General features: G+C 43.0%; 1 protein-coding gene across 5 annotated transcripts in view; it reads right to left on the bottom strand.

Moving 5' to 3' along the window:
- ASXL1 (ASXL transcriptional regulator 1) overlaps positions 1-19,266 on the bottom strand; it is a 66,098-nt gene extending 46,832 nt beyond the window's left edge. Inside the window, exons 1-5 of one of the 5 annotated variants that reach the window (XM_044927740.2) lie at positions 17,667-19,266; positions 11,770-11,852; positions 10,790-10,792; positions 9,132-9,240; positions 6,005-8,357 (exon numbers count right to left, since the gene is read on the bottom strand). In XM_044927740.2, coding sequence (XP_044783675.1) covers positions 8,352-8,357; positions 9,132-9,240; positions 10,790-10,792; positions 11,770-11,852; positions 17,667-17,723 — 258 coding nt within the window. In that variant the 5' untranslated portion in view covers positions 17,724-19,266 and the 3' untranslated portion in view covers positions 6,005-8,351. Of the gene's footprint in view, positions 1-6,004; positions 8,358-9,131; positions 9,241-10,789; positions 10,793-11,769; positions 11,853-17,666 lie in introns of those variants that run through there. The other 4 variants (XM_044927738.1, XM_025263662.2, XM_044927739.1 and 1 more) reach the window with 4 other exon arrangements.
- Positions 19,267-22,217: the final 2,951 nt, after the last annotated feature.

Below are 22,217 nucleotides of genomic sequence, written 5' to 3' on the forward strand. Positions count from 1 at the left end.
TGCATTCCTATATCCAGTTTGTACGTAAGTCCAACAAAGTCAGCCTAGGTACAACTAACACTAGTAGAATTTAGTACTGTAATAAATTTATAATACTTTTCATACAAATAATACATAAAAAACAACAACAAAAAAATTTTATCTTTACAGTGCCTTGAAAATTACAGTAGCCCTGTACAACAGCTGGCACACAGGGGCTGGCGTCGAGTGAACAGGCAAAATGAGTTATTGACTAGAAGAGAGAAGGTGGAAGGTGGTAGAGATGAAAGACTCAGCAGCAGGAGATGGAGGGCAAGCTGCAGTTTCATTCATTCATGCCTGACATTGATGGGATGCACATCGCATCTTTGAAAGTTCACAACTTGAAGATTCATACCAAGGAGACTTCAGTTCAGTTCAGTCACTCAGTCGTCTCCGACTCTTTGCAACCCCATGAACCGCAGCATGCCAGGCCTCCCTGTCCATCACTAACTCCTGGAGTTTACCCAAACTCATGTCCATTGAGTTGGTGATGCCATCCAACCATCTCATCCTCTGTTGGCCCCTTCTCCTCCTGCCCCCAATCCCTCCCAGCATCAGGATCATTTCAAATGAATCAGCTCTTCACATGAGGTCACCAAAGTATTGGAGTTTCAGCTTCAACATCAGTCCTTGCAATGAACACCCAGGACTGATCTCCTTTAGGATGCACTGGTTGGATCTCCTTGCAGTCCATGGGATTCTCAACAGTCTTCTCCAACACCACAGTTCAAAAGCATCAATTCTTCGGCACTCAGCTTTCTTTATTGTCCAACTCTCACATCCATACATGACCACTGGAAAAACCATAGCCTTGACTAGATGGACCTTTGTTGGCAAAGTAATGTCTCTGCTTTTCAATATGCTATCTAGGTTGGTCATAACTTTCCTTCCAAGGAGTAAGCGCCTTTTAATTTCATGGCTGCAATCACCATCTGCAGTGATTTTGGAGCCCCCAAAAATAAAGTCTGACACTGTTTCCACTGTTTCCCCATCTGTTTCCCATGAAGTGATGGGACCAGATGCCATGATCTTAGTTTTCTGAATGTTGAGCTTTAAGCCAACTTTTTTACTCTCCTCTTTCACTGTTTATCAAGAGGCTCTTTAGTTCTTCTTCACTTTCTGCCATAAGGGTGGTGTCATCTGCATATCTGAGATTATTGATATTTCTTCCGGCAATCTTGATTCCAGCTTGTGCTTCTTCCAGCCCAGCCTTTCTCATGATGTACTCTGCATAGAAGTTAAATAAGCAGGGTGACAATATACAGCCTTGATGTACTGTACTTAAACTCTCCCAGGCTGTTTCCCCCATTAGTACAGGAATAGGAAAACATTTGTTTTCAAAAGACCAATGTGAGCAGTATGATGTCTGTCTGGAATATAGTCAGCACTCAAGCATCAGTTTCCATCTTTTCTACCAGATTTAACTAAACTAGAAGAAGAAGAAACTTCCTTAGACTAAACAAGTTCCTCAAACAATCCCAAATAGTCTGATGTGTAGGACTGAGAAGAGATCAAATGTAGTTTTCATACTGGCTGACCAAAAAAGTTTAAGCATTTTTTCACACACAGCCCCAAGGAAGGCTAAAGCCTGGACAAGGTCTTCATTTTCCTATAATGCTGGTGCTTTAAAAATCACCCTTAAAAAAATTATCATCCTGCCCACCCCTCTGAACTGCACAAAATCATTTCAGTGGTGGTGCTTTCCAAACCTCTGTTCCCTGACCTTTACCATTTACTACTTCATTCTTACATGGCTTGGAACTTCAGGAGGTAGCAGGACAAAGGGCCACTCGTCATCTTTTAGGTATCAAACCAGAGTCAGACCAGGGCTCCACTGACAAGCAAGTTCTCTTTTCTCCCTGAGCGAGCTGAACCTTCTGTCAGACAATAGAACACCCCAGTTTTCAAAGGTGGATCCAGGCAGCCCTTGAGAATTACTCCAATAAGAAAACTTTTACCAACTGAGGGGTCAAAACCTCCATCAAAACCAAACTATTACTACCATTAACCACAGCAAATGGTACCACTCTACCAAGAGACCTTCTGTGCAGTACAGAGTGGAAAAGGTTTACAATAAAACAGTCAGCCTCTAGTAAATTCCAAATGCACCACAAAAGAAAAATATCCAGAGCTGACTTAACTGTTCACACAACATAGTCTAGATGCTAGAATGTGAGCACAGAAAGGATCTTCACTGAATTCTGACTCCAGGAGGTTTTCAACAGAGCTTCAGGGTCTAGGAAAGATGTCCTGGATGCTTGGGGCATAGGATGGGGATAGCAGAGTCCACTAGAGATGCTTGTTTCTACCAGAGCAGTTTCACAATCATCTATACCATGCAGCTCTGTTTCATGAGAGAAAAGGTTTTACACCTGAAGTTTTTTAAACAACCAACCTATTTCAACTTCTCAGTGTCGGAGACAAAGCAGCGTAAATGGAGATACTCCATAAGACCTGAGGCACTGTGAGAAACCCAGACCTCCATTCTAGTCCAGTGCTCTCATTGCCACCATCTACCACTCATTCTGGTACAGAAAAGGACCACCACCATCAGAAATGTTGATGTAATTAATGCAGAGTGCAGAAAAGGAAACCAATTGTCCAAACTAAAGACTACACTTTTAAGGATGTGAAAAGTTATTTGTGCTTAACAATTATAAGAACTTTCATTAAAGAGAATAAAACTAACATTTTGAGAAATATCAAGGAACTCTTAAGACGCTTCAAAAAGATGAAGTAACCAAAAGTCCTAAAACCTGAAGAAAAACTATTTTAAATTGGCATAATGAAAAGAAAGTGAAAATCACTCAGTCGTGTCCAACTCTTTGTGACTCCATGGATTAAACAGTCCATGGAATTCTCCAGGCCAGAATACTGGAGTGGGTAGCCTTTCCCTTCTCCAGGGTATCTTCCCAACCCAGGGATCAAACCCAGGTCTCCTGCATTGCAGGCGGATTCTTTACCAGCTGAGCCACCAAGGAAGCCCAAGAATACTGGAGTGGGTAGCCTATCCCTTCTCCAGCGGATCTTCCCAACACAGTAATCGAACTGGGGTCTCCTGCATTGCAGGCGGATTCTTTACCAACTGAACTATAAGAACTCAAACTCAAAACGTGGATTCTAGTCTCAACTAGGCCATATGCATTTGTCACAAGGATACACGGTCTTGAATAGGATACATGGTCATGCAGGATACATGGTCACTTAAACTGTTAGAAGCTCGATTTTCTGTTTGCAAAATACAAATAAACTAGATGATTCGGAGGTTCTTCCACACTGAAATTCTAGGATTCTACACATTAAAAAATCATATATTTGATAAAGCTAACACAAATTATAAAAGATACCTAAAAACATCATTACCATTTTATATAAAGGAAATTCTTTCTAAGAAAGATGATCAAAGTTCAAAACTCTAAAAAGATCAACATGATATCTAAAACATACCTAAAATATTTAAACTGTAATGTCAGTTTCTGCCTTCAGCAATTGGAGGAAGCAGATTATGGCCATAGCCTGGGAAAAATTTATTTCTAGTGTCAGCAGATTCTTTCACAGATTAATGCAGAACTAACTGCACTAAAGAGAGCAAGAAAAAAACAGGATTCTAAGAAGTCAACTTGCTGAGAAGGAAAAATAACCCAGAATATGTGTATTCTGTAATAAAACATATAAAACAAGACTAGATTACCAGGAGAACTATCTGGCTTAAGATTTTGATGATGCTATCCTCTACTTTTCATTCAGCCAATACTTATTACATATGTATTATTTGCCAGATAGAGGAGATACAGTGAAAACAAGCCCCTGCACTGATATTCTAGTGGAGGGAGGCTAGTGATAACCAAGTAACCAAACAGACAAGGCAGGACTTTGAAACAACCAAAACCCTGTCAACGCTGTGTAACTAGAATTGGTATTTAGAGAAAGCCTCACTGGGAAGATACTCTTGGACTAACAACCAAATGACAAGAAGTTACTCCAGAGTTTTCCGGACAGAGTAGCTAGCAAGTCTAAGAGCCCTAAAGTGGACACAAGTTTGGGGCTTTTGAGAAACTGAGTGAAGGCCAAGGTGGTTGAAGTATAATAACCAAGGAGAAGGTATCAGGAGAGCAAATCAGAGAGGTAGGCAAGGACCAGGCAGGATAGTGGCATGATATGATTTGTGTTTTTAAAAGACCACTTTGCTTGATATACACCTATCAAAAATCAAAATGGATTCTGGTACTGCCTTTCAAATGACTCTATAATTTATTGTATCAAAGTCTCCCTGATATTTAATGGTAATGTAAATAGCTCTAGAATTGATGTAATTGTGGAGTTGTACAAGAAAAATTTAATTGTTGTTCTATAAATAACATTGTGAAACTGTAAAACTTACTTCCTTCTCTTCCTCCATTTGCTTTTATTTGCAAACTGTGAATTTTAATGGATGAATATTTCAAGTGCAGACATCTATTTCTTTTACCAGGAAGATTTTTTTAGTACTTTAAATTTATATATTCTACATATTAGAAAGATTCAGCTAGACTTGAATTAAAGGACCCCTAAGGCTGAGCCCTGCATCACCACGTGAGGTATAATAAGGTGCAAAAAGCCATGACATCTTCACTTGAGCATCATTTTACAATAAAACTTTACAATGTTCAGATGACTGCAATCATGCCTGACAGTGAGTGCCGGAATGGCCACTCACCAAACCAGATTAACCTCACCAATGACACAGAAGCACCTTGTCACAGAAGCAAAGCTGTTCAGCATGAAACTCTTAAAAACACGGAGCACTACAAAGGTGCTCTCACTGGTTTACAAGGATGGGAAATCCCAAGCGTAAAAGACAATATAAATCCCATCTCTAACCAGGCAATGATGGACACTGATAGCCAACTTCAGAGAAAACTTAAGGAAAGCAACTCATATCAAGAATTCAAAGCATGGACATATTTCATCTGCCCCATCCATCCCTGAGGACTAGCTCTAAGGCCTGATGCAAGCATTTATGTATGAAGTGTCAAATGTACCATCACATTACCTAGAACAAATTTTATCCGAGAAGGAATCCTGTGGCAAGCCCCAGAAGACTCTGGCTTATCAGTAAAGCTTTGGTAATCATAGATAAAGCTACACAAACGTATTTAGAACTGAAAAAAACTCCTATTTTCAACTAGGTAGCAAAATCCCATGCTTTCTGACCTTTGTGCTCCTCTAGAAAAGAGTTTCAAGCAGCGGGGAGAAAGAAACCAAATCTTTCTGCACGTGCTTGTCCTCAACAATATGAAAAACACTTAGGCAGAAAAAACACCACAGGATTTCACAGGTGTCACTACACCCTCAAAATGAAAAACAAGTGTATGAGTTAAATAACTTGTGCCTTCCTGTCCCTTATTACAAGCAAGACTTGGAGGAAACTACCCTTAGACAGACACCATACAAAACATCCCATCACTTCCATCTTTCACTGCTTAGTGGCTCTGGGTGACAACCTGGAACAGGAGACATGATGTAGCAGTACAAAAAAAGCAGTAAAGGCATCTGGAAATAACCAAGATTTCTACATGCTTATTAGTCCCTGAAAAATGTACTTAATTCTATAAGGTAACCGACCTGGAGTGTTCAAAAATACCAATGCCATGAAAAACAAAATAAGGTAAAGGAACTGTCCCACACTAAAGGAGATCGTAGAGATACGATCTCCAACCAAACGGAGTGTATGATTCTCGACTGAATGACTGACTTAAAAAATAAGCCATAAAGAATATTTTTAAAACCAGAAAAGATGTGAATATAAACTTATATTACACACTGCTGCTGCTGCTGCTAAGTCGCTTCAGTTGTATCCGACTCTGTGCGACGCCATAGACGGCAGCCCACCAGGCTCCCCGTCCCTGGGATTCTCCAGGCAAGAACACTGGAGTGGGTTGCCATTTCCTTCTCCAATGCATGAAAGTGAAAAGTGAAAGTGAAGTCGCTCAGTCGTGTCCGACTCCTAGCGACCCCATGGACTGCAGCCTACCAGGCCCCTCCGTCCATGGGATTTTCCAGGCAAGAGTACTGGAGTGGGTTGCCATTGCCTTCTCTGATATTACATACTATTACATATATTACTATATACATATGTATGCGTTTTGCCCCAGAACCATTTAAAAGTGTTAAACTAGTACTGGTATTTCACCACTACATATCTCAGAATGTATGTCTTAAGAACAAGGGTATTATGTTAGATAACTATAGTATCATTATTATAGTCAAGAAAATTAATGATATTACATACTAATGATACTATAGTTATCTAACATAATGTCCTTGTTCTTAAGACATACATTCTGAGATATGTAGTGGTGAAATACCAGTACTAGTTTAACACTTTTAAATGGTTCTGGGGCAAAACGCATACATATGTATAGAGAGATAAAGCAAATGAAGCAAACTTATAGCAATCAGGAAGAAAGCAAGCTGGCCGCAGTACTCCAATTTTTCTGTAGGTCTGAAATTTTTTCCAAAAAAAAAAAAAAAATTTTTGAGATAAGAAAGGAAAAAAATGCACCACCATGGACTTTAGTCAGCAGACCTAGGTCCTCAGGTGATAGGGATGGTAATCAGCTGGTTCAGATTTTTGGTATCCTTTCTTATCCATTCCCAAATAACAATAAAGTAAATGTCTGCACAACTTCTAGAAGACAGCGTGGTGATAATGAGGCAACTAATAAGACTAATCAATGATTCACTCTCAAGAAGCCCAAGGGGGTAGAGGTCGGGGGGAGAATAATGTGTGTCCCTATGTACCAAGACAGCAAACATATTAACTAAACAAATAAGCACCAAAGCCATAAAGAAATTACAATCCAGTTTTTTCAAATATTATTTATATAAATTATTATCAGGTTACAAGTAGCAGAATTTGCAGGCTACCTTCACTTTCTCTGTTGCATTTTACTTTCTGTTACATTTCCATGTATCACTTTATGATAGGTCAAAATGTTAAGAGACAGCATGGATAATCAACCAAGCTACAAGTCTACCAAAGCCATAGGAATAAGCATCTTTCATTTTGGCTGTGAGTGAGATGCCAGAGGCAGGTCTATTGATAGTTTCATCAAGATTGTAAGTAGTATCTACTATCAAATGTCAAAAGCAAAGGATAATAATGAAGTACCAGAATCCAGCCATTATTCACTAATTCATTCATTAAATATGCACTTATTGACAGTCACTTTGTACATTATCCAAGTGGATAATGAAATGAATAAGACCCACTCTCCACCCTCAAGTATACAGTCTCACTGGGGGAACCAGACAAGCAAACCATGAACTCAAAAATATTAGGGAGGTGATGTACAACTCCAATGAGCAAGCTGCTACGAAGACTGGGCAACATAAAGGCACATGCAGGTCAGAGAACGTGCCGAGCACAACAATCAATGCATGAAGGACATGGGCTGCAGACTAACAGAACACGCCCAAGCTCACAGCAAATCCATACAACGGAGTTCACTCAGAAAATTAAGATACTGAACTCAGTTCAAATATTTATTAAGCACGGACTATGCCAAGAATTCTGCCGAGTCAAATTACAAAGACAAATGAAACTCAATTCCTTTCCCTTAGGTGTCCATAGAAATAGGTATTTCTCCTTCCACTTAAAAGAGAAACATTCCATTAACAAGCACATTTGTAATACATATAATACATACAATTGTAACTATACAAAATTACATATAATTATAATATATAATAGAAAAATGCCATTAACAAGCAATTAAGATTAAGCAACCTAAAGGACTATCCTTTAAGGGCTACCACTTATTAAGGAATAACTGTGTCAGGTATGCATACACAACCATAAAGAAGGGTTATATATGTCCCAGATTACAGAGTCAGGTATTGAACTCAGGGCTATCTCTTTCAAGGCTCAGTTTCTGACATTACATTATGCTGCCTTTTAAAGTCTGAAATATTACAAATAAAAATATAGAAAATAGCACAGACACAGGAACATAAGATACACATGTGTATCTACAGATCAAGATTTATGACCACAGGTTATACAGCTGTTGTTTGTTCAAATCTTCATTTTTAATAAACAAGTCTATCAAAACAAAACTAAAACAGAAAATTTTATGGACTGCAGTTTATAACTACATTATGGATGATTAGAAGGATTAGCATCAGATTTTCAGTTTCATCCTTCACCATCAACATGTCTGCTGCTGCTAAGTCGATTCAGTCGTATCCGACTCTGTGCGACCGCATAGACGGCAGCCCGCCAGGCTTCCCCGTCCCTGGGATTCTCCAGGCAAGAACACTGGAGTGGGTTGCCATCAACAGGTCAACTATGTCTAAATTAGGAGTCAGCAAACACCACCATCAAGCCAAATCTAGCACACTCTTTGTTTTCATAAATAAAGTTTTATTGGAACACACCTATGCCCATTCATTTGTGCATTACCTGTGGCTGCTTTCCCGCTTCAACAGTAAAGTTGAATAGTTATGATAGAGACAGTGTGGCCCACAAAACCTAAAATATTATTATCTGGTCCTTCACAGAAAAAAATCTGCCTACTCCTGGTTTAAATGATACATATCACAAACAGTAGAAAGGCACTTAGCCTGTTCAATTCACTCTACTTAAGCTTTATTGTGAATTCTACCTGATTTCTCTTCGATAGTAATTAGTGTCACTTGGTAAATGCTAATGAGTTTTTGAATTTCCACAAGTATTTTCAAATTTCAGTTATTTTCCATAGAGTAGGTCTTACTCAGCTGTCCGGTAATTTATCCTTCACAACATTATTACAAACAAATTCATAATTAAGCACACTTGCAATCACCCACGCATACACTTATCCCGCTATTGCATATAATCTGCAAAGATATAGACAAGGAAAAACATTACAGACACAACAGCTGATATGACTAAATATTTAATAATTCCTAATACCCTGTTCACACTAGATCGTCTCTCAATGTGCCATTTCAGAACAACAGCAGCATCCCTTGCCTGCCTATTAGAAATGCAAATTCGTGGGCCTCATTCCAGACCTACCAGGTAATCCTTATAAACACTAAAATTTTAAGAACCACTGCACTAAAGGAGAATTTACATGACTTACCTTGAGTGTAAAAAGGCTGATTCGGCCAGGTAGTTTATAAAATAACCCCTCTCCTCCTCTGGAATTGGAATGTAGCATGGCATTAAGACATGCAAGAGGGGATGTCCCACTGTAAAAACATACAAGGATGGAAAAAGGTCATACAAACCAAGATATCTACTTACTCAAAGATCTCTTACCCTTCAACTCATTCTTAAATCAAGAAGAACAGGAAGAAATATAAAACATCCCATGACAAGAATTCTGTTCTGAAAGTGGCAAAGGAGTAGCACATGAAATTCACATAAATCCCACCCAGAGAGCCCTGGGATAACAAGTTACGTGATATCTCTACTCCACACCTGATGATTCGTAAGTGCCTTTTGACAATATGAACCAAACTCTTAAGAAATTTAGAAACACTGCACATATTTTTCAGGTACACTCAGGAGTTTTGAAAAAAAAAAAAAAAAAAAAGTTACCCAATATTTTTATTTACTCAAAATTTTAAAATTAAATTTTAATGCTAATTAGAAACAAAACCAGGATTCCCTAGCCCCTATCTTTCAACCTGCACATCATGCTCAGAAACTGCCACATAACATTTTTAACACAAAGACCAAGCATCAGTGATGCTGTCCCGAGAAAATAAGCATATTTTTTTTTCCAGTTAAATTATTTTTTAATACACACACAAAAGGAATAGTACGTCATTTGCTTTTTCTCAGTTGGGAAGGCGGAAAGATGCGTTTTATTTTATATCTACCCAGGAGCAATTCTTTAAATTTGAATATAAAAAGTCAAACGGATTTAGCATGCAATAATGCTCAACCATTAAACCAAAAAAAAAGCGACAGCATCTTAAATTGTTTCACTGTCCCTGCCACAACAGAAGGCTGCAAAACAATGACAACTTGAGTGAGTTAGAGACTACTTATTCTATCTCAAAAAGCAAAACTGGCAAAAGTACAGACAGATGCCCGTTATTAATATTAACTGAGTTTGCCACGGGGTCACTAAGAGTCAGACACGACTGAGCAACTTCACTTTCACTTTTCACTTTCATGCATTGGAGAAGGAAATGGCAACCCACTCCAGTGTTCTTGCCTGGAGAAGCCCAGGGACGGGGGAGCCTGGTGGGCTGCCTTCTATGGGGTCGCACAGAGTCGGACACGACTGAAGCGACTTAGCAGCAGAGTTTGCCACTAGCATGCTAGCACCTTCTTGTCCCTCTCCCCAGCACGATATATAAATATCAATATCGTAATGCCCCTCAGCATTTTTCAAAATTAGAGGCCCTAACTTATGTCACATTAAAAATAAATTTTGAGTCTAAAAAAGTCATCAAAAAAAAAAAAAAAAACTATTACTTATTCGGCTTTGGAACACCCTGGATGCTTAAGAAAAAAAAAATTTCACCAAGGACCAATCTCTGTAAGAAACCTTGTGCAGAATCTGGAGTGTCAAGTGGGTGTGCTAGCATCTCTGCTACAGGGGAAAGCATGCTGGCAGAGTCTTTCTTCCAACAGCGTGACTCCTACACACTATCCCTCTGTCTACAAATTATAGAGCTGCTCACTCATCACGAGCCACCATGACCACTTCATAATTCCTGTAAGAGCCAGAAGCAGAAACAAGTTAGGTTCTCAATTCCATCTGTCCCAAAAGGACTAATTTACCTTCTATAGGCATAGTGGTCCAACAGCAGTGCAGACAGCAGCACGATGGGAAATAGCCCATAAAAACAAAATAAAACAAAAGATGCAATTACAACACTACACCGTGCACAGGTAGTATTTAAATGAAGCACCAGAACATGATCCCGACGGCCCCGACCTTCCCTTCCCACAAAATGTCAGTTTGAGAATGTGTGAACTGACAACTGGAAAGTGAGGATCTTTTGATCCTGAAAGATCAATTTAAGTAGCTAAAGCTTAACCAGCAAAATACATGCTGACTGTTCTGAATCCCAAGAAGGAACTGTGTTGTGCTCTCCTCTCCCACTTAAATTTTGAAAAAAACGTTGGGGTGAGCAGACAAAGGATTCAGGACAGTCCCTGGTTTTTATCTGTGCCTGCAATTCTTTTTGTGTTTCCAATTTGTTGCTTCTCTAGGAAAAATATAGGATAAGAAAATCAAGGTCATCGCCAAATTTAGCATGCTTATAGCAGGAATGGCTAGAATCAGTAGGGGAAAAAAAATTAGTGAGTTTTATGATGACTGGATCACCCTTCTCTGAGCCTAAAACAAAGAACTTCAGAGACATGGTACAGAGAGAAGGATAGTTTTAGACATGATGGAGCAGATCAGTCTGTTCCTTCTCTACTACTGAAACCTGCCAAATGGAACACAAGAGAAAACGTGCTGACTCCTTATGCAAAAAACAAGCTCCACGTTGAAATGTATAGTAGAGCAAGAATGGGGAACCTGCTGCACCTCTGACGAAAACCAACGGAATTGTAGCCACTCCCGCCCTCCAGCCAGAGGACAAACGACACCAAGACAGCTCCACACTACCATCAAACACGTGTGTGTGTGTGTGTGTGTGCGTGCGCGTGCACACATACATGCATTTGTGGACTTTCTCATTCACTACCTAACTGCAGGAAGACACATGTTCTCTAAAACCCTCACATTAAGCAACAAGAGCCATACAAACCTCATTTCCTTTAGTCCTTCTGCCTCTATGACCTGCAGAATCTGTTTGGGTGTCATTGGAGCATCTGAATAGTTTTCCAGTACCTGAAGAAATATAAATGTTCTGATTTCAGTGTGCAGTTCCCATTTATATCCATCACTATATAACATGGGCTACAATTCTGCTATGAGGTACCACTGCTGACATCTTAGTTTTTCTACAGTCAAAATTACTTCTGAAACCAAATTACACATATATCTAACTAGGTGCTGAAAGTGATTGCAATTAGAAGAAATACTCTAATTTTCAATTCTGAAAATACACATCCTCTTAGCATCCATGTTATGGTATGTGGGGCCTTCCCAACTTTTAATTGCCACTTAACCTGATGCTGTTAATACAGCTAAACTAGAGAATACATAGCACTATAAACTGTAAGACAGAACTGCATTCAGGCTTTCCTTCCCAAGTAAGTTTGATTAGTTACAATATTTTTACCTTTTGGGGGGGTGGGCACAGCTTGGCTTGCAGGATTAGTTCCCCAACCAGGGATTGAATCTGGACACTCAGCAGTGAAATGATGAAGCCCTAACCACCGGACCGCCAGGGAAGTCCAGGTACCTGTATTTTTTCAATGATGACTTTCGCCACTGGGTTGTGGAATTCTGGTGTTTATTAGTACAGGACAATTTGCCTTTCAGCAATACAATGCTATGATTCTATATGACTGGTGCAACCAAAACAAGGAGAAATGGAACATCCCATTTATATTAGTGACATCTATAATTAAGCCCCAGCAACAATGTCTTAGTGAGCAACCAGAGCTCTCTCACCTGAACAAGCTGAGTTGTTTTAGAAATGTTATCCTTTTCAGGGAGGAAAAAAGACAGGCTGTCAGTATCTCTGTACCATCTCTAGCAATGCAGCTGCTGAGGTTACACCAAACCACACCAACATCTTACCGTCATTTAACAGCCCTAACAAAGTACTGCATGGCTGTGTCACACATAAAATGCAAAGCAAGAAGCCTAACAGGACTGCTGCGAAGGTTCTCTCTGTGGAAGAACACGAGTTCGACGTGATAAAGAAGTCAAGTTTTGGAGAAGCAGGTGCTGAAATAAAACCCCTATTTCCTATGGTTCCATTCTTAATCTCTCTGTTCAGTGTTTACATTCTCCTTGGGTATCATTATCATCTCTCACAGTTTCAACACTACCAAAATACTGAATTAACTCCCAAATCTCGACCTCTTGCCTGGATTTCTCCCTAAGCTTCAGGCCCCAGATATTCAGTTCGGAACTGGACATGCCTCATGATCATCTCCTCTCTTCTGATATTCCTCTCCTTGGTTGGCAGTCTGTTTCATCACCTAATTTGGAAACCAAGGCATCATCCTTCACTCTCACCTGTCCCCCGGTTCTCCCAGCCAGTTTCTTTCCTTCAAAAAAAAATTTTTTTTTTACTTTATTTATTTGGCTTCACCAAGTCTTAGTAGCAGCACTCTAGATCTTGAGTTGCGGCATGCAAACTCTTAACTGCAGCATGTGTGATCAAGTTCCCTGACCAGGAGCCGAAACTGGGCCGCCTGCATTGTGAGTGCGAGGTCTTAGAGCCACTGGACCACCAGGGAAGTCCCCCCACAGCCAGTTTCTGACCCGACTTGTCACAACAGCCTCTTCTCTAACATCCCTGCTTTCCTCAAATTCATTCTTACTCCGCTGCCATCCTTCATTCAACAAATACATGAAATACTGTGCTAGGAACAGTTTTAGACATTCATCAGTAAAAAAGACCACAGCTCTGCAAAACTTAACCTGCTATAGCCTGAGGTCAGTCCAACAAAATCAACCTGCCCTCATCACTTTCCGCATTAAAGTCCTTCGACAGCAACCTATTTCCATACAGCGAAAGCTGAAGCTCCAGAGAGGCCACTGGCCCACTACAAAAGCATGGGTTTTAAAAGCAAACAGACATGGTTTTAAAAATTCAAATTCTGGTCTTCTAAACCTGGGCAAAGAGTTGTGCTGCAAAGAGCTGGACACAACTTGGTGACTGAACAACAAAAAAACCTGGGCAAGTCACCTACCCGCCCTGAGTCTAGGTCTCCTCACTTGTGAAGGAAGGGTACCGAGGCCTTCTTCTCAGAGTTGTTGCAGAGATAACAGAGTGAGTGCCTATGGTGCCAGACACAAAGGAGGTGTGTGCTGGCCAGGCACGCCAGACCCTCACAATCTGGTCTCTGCCTGGCTCTCTGATACTCCACAAACTTTATGTTCCAATAACTACGTGCAGGTCTACCCAATTCCCACACTCTCCACCCTGCAGATAAACACACACACACACTCTCCTATTTTTTGTTTCCAGCTCCTGCTTATGTCCTCTGTGAGGAGTCTAACTCCTACTCACCCTTCAAGATTCAGTTCGGAAAGCACCTTCCTCCAGGAAGCCTTCTCTACTCTCTGCCAGATAGTTAAGCATCTTTTTTCAGTGCCCCATAGTTGCACAACACATATAGTTCATCTTCCAAAGCAGGACACTTGAGAGTAAAAGGGAACTATTCATAATTATGCCTAGACAGTAAGCAGAAATCAGGATGTCTATTACCAATTATACACCTATGCTGGCACTTACCATGCTTGTAATGAAATTCTACTCACCTGTTAGAGAAGGGTTGGACCTTCTCTAACCCAAGAAAAACCATAAGCTCCTTAAAGGCAGACCTTATCCATCTCTGTAATTCCAAGAACCTAACTGCCAAGTTGAGCAGCACTGATGAACAAACCCACAATACAAGCTACTAATGTTCACTGCCACAGATATGGCTTCTTTGATACTAATTGTGAGCTGAGCTAGTAAATTTTTTCACAGTATTAAGAAGCCTGACTCAAAAATTAGTTACCAATTATTTAAACAGCAGTCAGGAAGAGCCTGAGACTCTTAAGACAGAGGAAACAATCTCTATAGGGAAGTTACATCAAAAGATACAGGGTATTCACTTTTATTAAAACTACATGCCTTCAGCTTTTAGTGTAAGAACAATTCAGCAGTGTTCTATCCCCACCCTGTCTTTCTAGAGCATACAAAAAGTATCTCTTCTCCAACTTCAAAGGGGGAAAAAATGTTTGATGTAAGAATGGTCAGTCATGAATCAAACTGAAAGATAAAGCATGCAATGAAGAGTTTCTCAAAGCCAGGGAGAATCCATTTAAAGGCATTCAATCTAAAGGGAAATCCACTCAGCTATTTCTCCCAAACAAATTGTTTCTAACAAGCAGGAGGATTTAGACCCACCCAACCACCTAAAGTCTACTTCCTACATCTAGCAGAAACAATACTAGCAAGTGTTAGAAAGAATATCTACTTCTCAACAACATAATTAACAGCTGTAAAAATCAATCTCCTGGGATTTACTACACTACTGAAATAGTCCAGAAGTCTCTTCTTTCCTACCAGAATAGCTTAAAAACGGTTCCTGGTATCACTTTAACCACCAAACTGAGCAAGGTCGGGAGCAATATGAAACTGCCCCCAAGCGAGTGCATCTTGATTGCCACAGCAAGCACTCCAAATTCACCTGTCCAAAGAGTACTTAGAACTAATCTACCCTCCTACCATTACAGCTCACTCTTCTCTCTATCCAGTGTAAGCACTCACAAACTCTCCAGCACGTGGTTTGTTAAAGCAATTTTTTTTTTCCAAATGAGCAGAGAAATCTTAAGAGCTCCCCCTCACCCACCAAATGGTCCACCCAAAGGGACAGAAAGTCCTAAACAAGAAACAATAAAAGATATACAAAACTACACACCATATTCCCACAAGTCATCTTGCAAGAGTTTTAGAGCATAAGTAATTCCCAGTAGGAAATACTATTTTTTAACGAAGAATCATAAAAGAAAAAGAACTTACTGGGGACAAACTGGCATGAACGGAGCCAATGATAAAACAGAAATAGCAACCTGGAACTGGACTGTAGATCACAGTAAACTCAAGACTATAAAGAGGCATAATAGTGGACCCCTGAATTCCCAGAGTCCTTCAACGAGGAAGAGCCAGCGGAGCTTTAAGACAGGCAGACTTTAGAATTCTGTCAGGACATAAATAACACAGGATTTAAAGGTACTTTCACCTACTTCTAACAAGTAAAAACTCTGGCAAGCAAATTTCCTTTTGGTGCCCAGAGTCATAAACACCTGCAGAACAGAAACTCAGAGGAGAATTTCAATGAACAGCCAGCCTCAACCTCCAGGAGAAAGCGAGCACCTCCCACTACTCTCCTCTAGGCCTAAATCTGTTTCCAGGTGAAGCAATGCTGGAGAAATCCTGAAACTTCCAAGAGATCCTGAAAGCTAACCAAAGGTTCCAAATTTGACTGCATCTGAAAAACATACTTAAGTACTTGAAAATATGCCAAACCCAAACAAAGTAACTGAAGCACAAAACTTCAACATACAAACTAATGGCTACTTCGGTTTCTTGGGCAAAAAAGGTCTGAGAAAGACGATCAGGTACACCAGTGAAATTTCTCCTACACACCAAACAGCATTCCCTCTTTTAAGTCAATAACTGAGTTTTAAGGCTCCAAGAAAGAAGAGTGTACCACAGATTTGTAAAAACCTCCAACACATATTCATCTTTTTTGCTCAACACCTCTGAGGCAGGAACCTCACTTCCCAATAAAATTAAAGATTAGAAGGCTGAGCTTCATTCATCATTAAAAGTGAATTACAGCAATTACATAAAAACTACAGGGTGTCAAGACACAAGGATGCTATCTGCACTATAACCCTGCTTTGTGACAGTTCTAAGAAGTGACATCTCTGAGACAAGTTTAACCTGTTACTATTGTCACCAGCAAGATTTTATAAGAACATGTCTCGAAGTGTCTTCACTTTTTGGGTGCAAATCCAGAGGAATATATTTCACTTGCAAGTCCTCTGACATTTTGGGACAACAGAAGATTCACAAAAACCGCATTACCAGGCAGCTTCAAATACTCAAATTACTCTCTCCTTTGCTAAATCCTCAGTGAACAGTATCTTCAAACAGAGACACCTGGTCTTTGTCCAACACTTCATGTATACATGCAAGAGGACACTAAAGAATAGAGAACACACACACACATTCTTTACAAAGTGTAGTTAGCTGTCTGCAGACTGCCTATCTTCGAGCTAGCTTGTGGACTCGGGTCAGCAGATCTCAAAGTGTGGTCCGTGGGTCACCTGCATGACAACCAACTTGAGAAGCTGGTCAAAATGAAGATACTCAGGTTCTACTCCAGAATTTCATCAGACTCAGTAGGTCTTTAAGTAGAGCCCTAGGATGAACATTCTTAACAACCTCCCCAGGTGCCCCCACAGGACACTAAAGTTTGAGAACCAAGGCTCAGGGTTCAGGCTGGGAGTGAGCCTTTGCTTCCCTCCACACACCGGTTTAGATTGCGAAAGCTCAAAATGCCACTCGCGTCCTTCAGACTGAGGGGGCTCTTTCCCATCCTTAGTCAAACGCACCACCCCATTGCCCACCAGGAAGCGAAGGAGGAGCTTCCGACCCTTCCCGGAAACCTAACTCCCCCGAGTGCACAAACGAAGCTTCCCCAGACCCCCTAGACGCTGCCAAATAGTGGGGGAGGGGAGGCTGGGGCCCCGCCGCCCAGAGGAGGAGGAGCCGGCCCGCCGGCTCGCCCCTCCGCAGGAATTTGGGGGGGTGGGGGGGGGGCGTGCAGAAAAAGGCGCCACATCCGACCCGGCGGGGGACCTCTCCCCACCCAATGCCTTAGGGGGTTGTCCCGTTCCGGGAGGAAGGTGGCCCGCCCCCTCCTGCAGTGGGCAGGGCTTCGCCCCTCCCCCTCCCTGTGGGGGGTGCTCGGCGAGCCCACCCCTCACAACCCCCACCGAGCCCCCCTCGGCGGCTAGCCTCACCAGGCGCGCGGCCTCGGCCCACGTGCGCTCCTTCTTCCTCTTCTGTTTGTCCTTCATCCTCTTCCTCCCCGGCGGCGGCGGCAGCTCCACGCGGGACCTCCGGGCGGGGCGGGCGGCGGCGCGGGGCTGGGGCGGCGGCGGCGGCGGCGGGGGGCGCGTGGCGGCGGCGACGCGCGAGGACTCGGGTGCGGCCGGGGAGAGGGGGCGGGCGCGCGGGTACCGGCTGGCGCGAGACCCGGCGCGAGGGCGGCGGTGGGGGAGGGGTGGCTGCTCCACGCGCCCGCGCTGCGTCAGTCGCCCGCGGCGGCGGCGGCGAAGGCAGTAGCCCCGCGATCGCTAAGGAATGCGGCGGCTCCGCATAACCACGGGGTCAGAGGTCACGGCTCCGGCCTCCGCTTTCCCGCTCTGCTAAGAGGACAAGACCCGACTGGCGGCGGGGCGGGAAGGCGAGAATCGGCTTTCCCCTCGGCGCCCGGGTGTATGCGTGTCTGCCGTGGGTGTGTGTGAGTGTGTGTGAAGAGTGAGGAGGGGGAGTGTGGGGGGGGTTTTTTTTTTTTTTGAACAAAAACAAACCGAAAGGGCGGCTGGGAGTCGTAGTCCCGGCTGCCTCTCTGGCCTCCCCCGCTCCGGAAGAATATGGCTGCATGAAACTCTTGGACCACACTTCCCGACGTGCCCCGCGTCCCGTCTTTTCCGCCCTCCCCTCCTTTCCTCCTCCCCGCGCAGAGTTCGGTAGAGAATGGGGGACGGGCAGTCGTTCGGGGAAGGGGCTGGGCGAGTCTCGCGAGGTGCGGGAACTGGTTGGGGGCCCGAGGCATTGTGGGAGGTGATGCTGGGAAGGGGCGGTGGCCGGCTGCCCTCCTACCCCGAGCTACGTTTAACCCCTTCGGCGCGTCTCGTGTTCGGGCCGACAGGCGACTAAGGGTGGGAATAGAGAACTGGTAGCTCGACTCCCAGCGCCCACTTTCCCCTTCTCCGCCTAAGCTGTTCTCACTGACACTTCTTGTAGGTGACTAGACACAGGACTTTCCCTTTTGGTCCTCCCCTAAATGACTCACCGCCGCATAATAATGAGACAGAAAGACTTATACCAGTAAAACGGTTATTGCACGATTGATGGACCTAAACAGTTCCCCATTTCCTCCTGTGCTTTCATGCCGCTCTACGTTTGCAGAAGCTGCACCCGCAGCCTACAGCATTCTTACCACCTGGTGAACTTGATGATAAGATTACTGGTAGTGTAAAGAACTTGGACTTTGGGGCCATACTTACCAGAATGCACCTGAGACCTTTTTAGAAGCACTACCCCAGAGGGAACACAGAACATGGAGTCAAAAGAACCTTGAGCTGAATCCTGGCTGAACCATTCCGTGGCTATCACAGTATTTTTGATATGAAAATCAGCGCAAAACACCTGGCAGGTTGGAAGAGAGCGTGCAGGGGGAACCCTGACATTCAGTTCAGTTCAGTTCAGTCGCTCAGTCGTGTCCGACTCTGCGACCCCATGAATCGCAGCACGCCAGGCCTCCCTGTCCATCACCAACTCCCGGAGTTCACCCAGACTCACGTCCATCGAGTCAGTGATGCCATCCAGCCACCTTAGGTACGTATGATTTGGCTCCTGGCACAAAGTGTTTAATAATTGGTACAGGCTAAGAGACAATGAGCAACATACCCTCTCCAAGCTTTGGTTGCAGAAGCATGAAATGAAATGAGGTTCAGAGTACCCAACACATAGGTTCTCTGTGCCTATTTATTGAATCAGTCAACTGTCCAGAAACATCACTAAAATCAGTCCTAAACTGGATAATGGCCAATTCTTTAAAATTAGAGAGGAGGTGTCACTGGTCACATTTGAAAGGATTCCCGCAGTGAGGAAGCACACCTTCCACTCCCTGGTGTTAGCACATGGGAGAGCCAGTGATGAGGGAAGATAAACAGGGTGCTGCCCACGTGGAACACCATGGAGTTCAGTGCTCCTCCTTCAAATTCTCTTCACACAGGAGGCTTTCAGGTCCAGTCAACACGACTGAGCGACTTCACTTTCACTTTTCACTTTCATGCATTGGAGAAGGAAATGGCAACCCACTCCAGTGTTCTTGCCTGGAGAATCCCAGGGACGGGGGAGCCTGGTGGGCTTCTGTCTATGGGGTCGCACAGAGTCGGACACGACTGAAGCGACTTAGCAGCAGCAGCAGCAAACAAAATCCTGCAAGGTAAAATAAGGCATGGTTTTGTTGGGGGTGTTTTGGCTGCACCACATGGCATGTGGGATCTTAGTTCCCCGACCAAGGATGGAACCTGTGCACCTTGAAGTGGAAGCACAGAGTCCTAATCACTAGACTGCCAGGGAATTCCTAAGCGTGTTTTCTAATCTTCTGTCCCCTTCTAACTTCACCCCAATGGGGGGAAAGAAGAACCCCACTTCCATGATGAAAAAAAGTGTTTGACCCGACTTTTCACAAAAGGGTGATGGTGGTGGTAGTGGTTTAATGTATAACCTTTGACAGGTCATTTGGCGTGTTTAAAATCTTTTCTTGAGTAGCTTCATCCCACTACCACCCCTGTGCCCCTGATCTCCAGGGAGTCGCTGCTGCTGCTGCTGCTAAGTCGCCTCAGTCGTGTCAGACTCTGTGCGACCCCATAGATGGCAGCCCACCAGGCTCTGCTGTCCCTGGGATTCTCCAGGCAAGAACACTGGAGTGGGTTGCCATTTCCTTCTCCAATGCATGAAAGTGAAAAGTGAAAGTGAAGTCACTCAGTTGTGTCCAACCCTCAGCGACCCCATGGACTGCAGCCCACCAGGCTCCTCCGTCCATGGGATTTTCCAGGCAAGAGTACTGGAGTGGGGTGCCATTGCCTTCTCCGAGGGAGTCACTAGAGAAGATTTATTCTAAAATGTACACGTTTAGTATAGGCACTGTGGTTGGCAGAATAATGCTCTTGTTGCCCGCCTGCCAAAAAAAAGAAAATCTATGCTCAGTCCCTGGAACCTGTGAATATGTTATATTCCATGGTAAACAGGACATTGCAGATAGAATTAAGGACCATAAAATAGGGAGATTATCCTGGATTATATGGGTGAACCCAGTGTAATCACATGGACCCTTGTAGGCAAAAGAGATGCCTTGGAGAGAAATGGCAGAAAAGAATCAGATTGGAAGCTTGAGAGGAAGTCAACCCACTGTTGCTGAAGGGGTCATGAGCCAGGGAATGTCAGAAGCCTTTAGAAGCAGAGAACAAAGCCCTGTCCACAAGTAATGGGACCTCAGTTCAACAGTCGCGGGGGACTGAGATTTCATAACCTGAATGAGCCTGGAAACATGTTCTCCCCACCTCCCATCTCTCATCCTGCAGAGAGAAGTCCAGTCCTGCTAACAGGCTGATTTTAGCCAGATCAGAGAACCAGCTGACCCACACAGTCCAGACTTGTGACCCATAGAAAGTGTAAGACAGAATGTTGTTTTAAACCACTAAATCTAGTAGCTTTTTAGAAAGCTAATGCAGGGACTGTGGAGATACCTAATTTTTTTCCTGGCTCTCAGTTGAGTCAAGCCACAGGGGAATCCAGATGTGAATGTTTCAAGGTCTCTGCCCTTGCAGAATCAAACAGAAACTAATGACAACATCATAGTTAAATGTGAAAAGAGTATGTTCAGAGGACTCTGCAAGATGTGTTAGAGAATTGGCTTTAGTCATTAAACCTTAAGTAGCTGTCATTTTTTTAAAAGTTAATGAGACTCATGAGTATATTCTATTGTCCGAAACACCAAAAACAAGCCTATATATTTTTTTTGGGGGGGGGGTGTTTTTCTGTTTTATCACAGTACTTTTATTACAAAGTTTCTTTGAAGTCAACACAGGTGCCACAGGGCAGTATAAGATAAACAGGTCTGATATTCAGCCCTGCCCTGTTTGGGGATGAGTCAGTGTTTTCAAACTGCACAGTTATGAGCAAAGCACACATTCAGGAATCTGAATAGCAAACATACCACCAGCAAACCTAAGCATTCTCAAGAGGACACATATACCCTAGGAACCTCACTAAGAGATAATGCATTGCCACTGACTTTGGATTTTGGCAGGCCTGGGTTTGAATCTTCTTGTAGTCATTCTCCACGGCTGTGTGGTCTTGGTCAAGCTGTGAAACCTCTCATTGACTCAAGAGTCATCATTTGGATAATGGGTTACATAAACTCAAATGGGTGGAATTGGGATTAAGTGGGATCTTTGTAGAGAGATCACAACGGACTCACTGGAACACAGCAGACTCACTAAAGGCCATCAAGAAGGTTTGAGTCAGAAGTGTAAAAAGTGCCTCATTTTTATACTTCAGTGAACCAAGCCCTGGAACAGAGTTTGCCACACTGACACATGTTCTCTCCCAGTGATTCTATCCCCATTTTCAAATGAAGTTCAAAGAGGTCATATTATCTCCTTCAAGTCCCAGGGAGATAACACGGGCTAAACTTCCAACACAGCAGATGATTCACAAACGTGCACCCCTCCTGGTTTCCCCCCAGCCAGTTCATTTCTTTGTATGATTTTTGG

This window comes from Bubalus bubalis, chromosome 14 (assembly GCF_019923935.1).
Source record: "Bubalus bubalis isolate 160015118507 breed Murrah chromosome 14, NDDB_SH_1, whole genome shotgun sequence".
NCBI lineage: Eukaryota > Metazoa > Chordata > Mammalia > Artiodactyla > Bovidae > Bubalus > Bubalus bubalis.